The 2,725-nt window shown below is 44.3% G+C and overlaps 1 protein-coding gene across 1 annotated transcript; it reads left to right on the forward strand.

Annotated features, from left to right (window-relative positions):
- Nucleotides 1–205: 205 nt before the first annotated feature.
- Nucleotides 206–1,776, forward strand: LOC136838155 (golgin subfamily A member 6-like protein 7). Its single transcript, XM_067103005.1, has one exon. The coding sequence runs from the start codon at nucleotides 206–208 to the stop codon at nucleotides 1,250–1,252; it is 1,047 nt and encodes a 348-aa protein (XP_066959106.1). The 3' UTR covers nucleotides 1,253–1,776.
- Nucleotides 1,777–2,725: the final 949 nt, after the last annotated feature.

A 2,725-nucleotide genomic window follows, 5' to 3' on the forward strand; every position in this document is an offset into this window, starting at 1 on the left:
CGGCCATTTAACCATTTTTTTTAAATTTCAAAAATATTCATAAAAAATCTAAGAGTGCGCTCCCCTTAACTCAACAAGAGAGGAAAGGAGACCTAGTTAACATAGAGGAGACCATATCAAGAAGAGAGGAGACCAAACCAATGAGAAAGGAGACCAAATCAATAAGAGAGAGGAGACTTAATGTAAAAGCAAGGAGACCAAACCAATGAGAAAGGAGACCAAATCAACAAGCAAGGAGACCAAACCAGTGAGAAAGGAGACCAAATCAACAAGCAAGGAGACCAAACCAATGAGAAAGGAGACCAAATCAACAAGCAAGGAGACCAAACCAGTGAGAAAGGAGACCAAATCAACAAGCGAGGAGACCAAACCAATGAGAAAGGAGACCAAATCAACAAGCGAGGAGACCAAACCAATGAGAAAGAAGCCCAAATCAACAAGCGAGGAGACCAAACCAATGAGAAAGGAGACCAAATCAACAAGCAAGGAGACCAAACCAGTGAGAAAGGAGACCAAATCAACAAGCGAGGAGACCAAACCAATGAGAAAGGAGACCAAATCAACAAGCGAGGAGACCAAACCAATGAGAAAGGAGACCAAATCAACAAGCAAGGAGACCAAACCAGTGAGAAAGGAGACCAAATCAACAAGCGAGGAGACCAAACAAGTGAGAAAGGAGACCAAATCAACAAGCGAGGAGACCAAACCAATGAGAAAGGAGACCAAATCAACAAGCGAGGAGACCAAACCAATGAGAAAGGAGACCAAATCAACAAGCGAGGAGACCAAACCAATGAGAAAGGAGACCAAATCAACAAGCGAGGAGACCAAATCAATGAGAAAGGAGACCAAACCAATGAGAAAGGAGACCAAATCAACAAGCAAGGAGACCAAACCAGTGAGAAAGGAGACCAAATCAACAAGCGAGGAGACCAAACCAATGAGAAAGGAGACCAAATCAACAAGCGAGGAGACCAAACCAATGAGAAAGGAGACCAAATCAACAAGCGAGGAGACCAAACCAATGAGAAAGGAGACCAAATCAACAAGCGAGGAGACCAAATCAATGAGAAAGGAGACCAGATCAACAAGCGAGGAGACCAAACCAATGAGAAAGGAGACCAAATCAACAAGAGAGGAGATCTATTCCAGAAGAGATCACCGCACACCAAAGTACAGGTTTCCAACGGACTTCCAAGAATGTTCGTCTCTTCCCTTTCACTTGACGGACCAGTCGACAAGAATTTCATGAAAAAAAAAAACTTTACAAAAAGAACAAAACAAAAAAAGAGTAACAAGAGATGGCAATACGGCAGATCCCCATTCTTCCCCCTCCCCCCAATCCCCTTCCCCTCCAGGTATCCATCCATCCAGTCTACTGGGCTCCATCAACTCTTAACCACTACTATTCAAGCGGCCCAAAGAGACCGATCCATTGCGAGGTGACGTTTTTCGAAATTAGCCCAAATTTGCTGGCGTCGCTTATGATGTACAGGCCCGTCGTCAGGAAGGCGCTTACTTGTGGATGGGCGGCGGCCTCTACCTCACACTAGTCACACTTTCACAACTTGAGCATTTTACACTAATATAAAAATAATAATAATGATAATAATAATAATAAATCCAAAATAAACTGGTAAAAAAAAATTTGTGCGTACAAGAAAAAAAATTAATAAAAAACAATTCGCGAGAGAGAGAGAGAGAGAGAGAGAGAGAGAGAGAGAGAGAGAGAGAATGTATTCTAGAGTGTAAAAAACTTCACACTATAATTCCACATCCCACTAACACGAAAAAAAGATAAAGCACAGCCGAAAATCATTCATCATGCGCAGGACCAGGACGGTAATTTGTTACAAGACGTTGCAGTATAAATAAAACGGACCGAAATAGCCGTATGAGGCTGAAGCATCTAAGGGTCTCTCTCTCTCTCTCTCTCTCTCTCTCTCTCTCTCTCTCTCTCTCTCTCTATTACATCCATCCGCGGATAGCTTTCAAATATATGGCAAGCAGCGACCCTTCTATTTCAAGTACTGAAATTGGAAGGCAAATTTTAGGCTTCAGCTGATAACAATCTACAGAGGTCCAGCACACAAATGGACCATTTCATTTAACTGCGTTGTTTCACAGCTACTTAATAAAAGCCAGGTACTGTCTCGAGGTCTAAGAGAACGGGAACACGCTCAAACCAGACCGATATTGATTTCATAAAGCAAAAAGAGATAAAACTGGAAATGTAAATGAACACGCTGATTTAAGCTACTAAAAAGTAAGGTATAAACATCCGCCAAGCACAAGGTGCATATTATATACTGAGGAAACCGAATAGCAGTATCTTCGACAATGCAGTCGAGGTCATCCATCAATCCGATCGACTTGAGCCGCCCTCGAATCAGGCGCCCTTGGAACCCTCGCCCTCTTTAAGAGCAGCAGCAGCAACAGCAGCGGCAGGAGCGAGCTAGAGAGAGAGGCTCAGGCCCTTTGAGCGACACTTGACACCCCCCCGCCCCAAGTTCCATTATGGGCCGAAAGATGGGTCGCCTCCATCGACGATCTGAGGAAAGCCCTTTGTCGATAAGTTTCATAGCCACTGTCAGCTGGTGAAAGACACATCGTAACCTCTGTCCCGAAGGCCTTGGCTCCACAGTCACAACCCCCCCTCCGGGAGCCTTCCCGTTCCAACACCCCACTCCCCCCTCTCCAACCCAAACACAAACCTTTACAAAGG

This window comes from Macrobrachium rosenbergii, unplaced genomic scaffold, assembly GCF_040412425.1.
Source record: "Macrobrachium rosenbergii isolate ZJJX-2024 unplaced genomic scaffold, ASM4041242v1 171, whole genome shotgun sequence".
Taxonomy (NCBI): Eukaryota; Metazoa; Arthropoda; class Malacostraca; order Decapoda; family Palaemonidae; genus Macrobrachium; species Macrobrachium rosenbergii.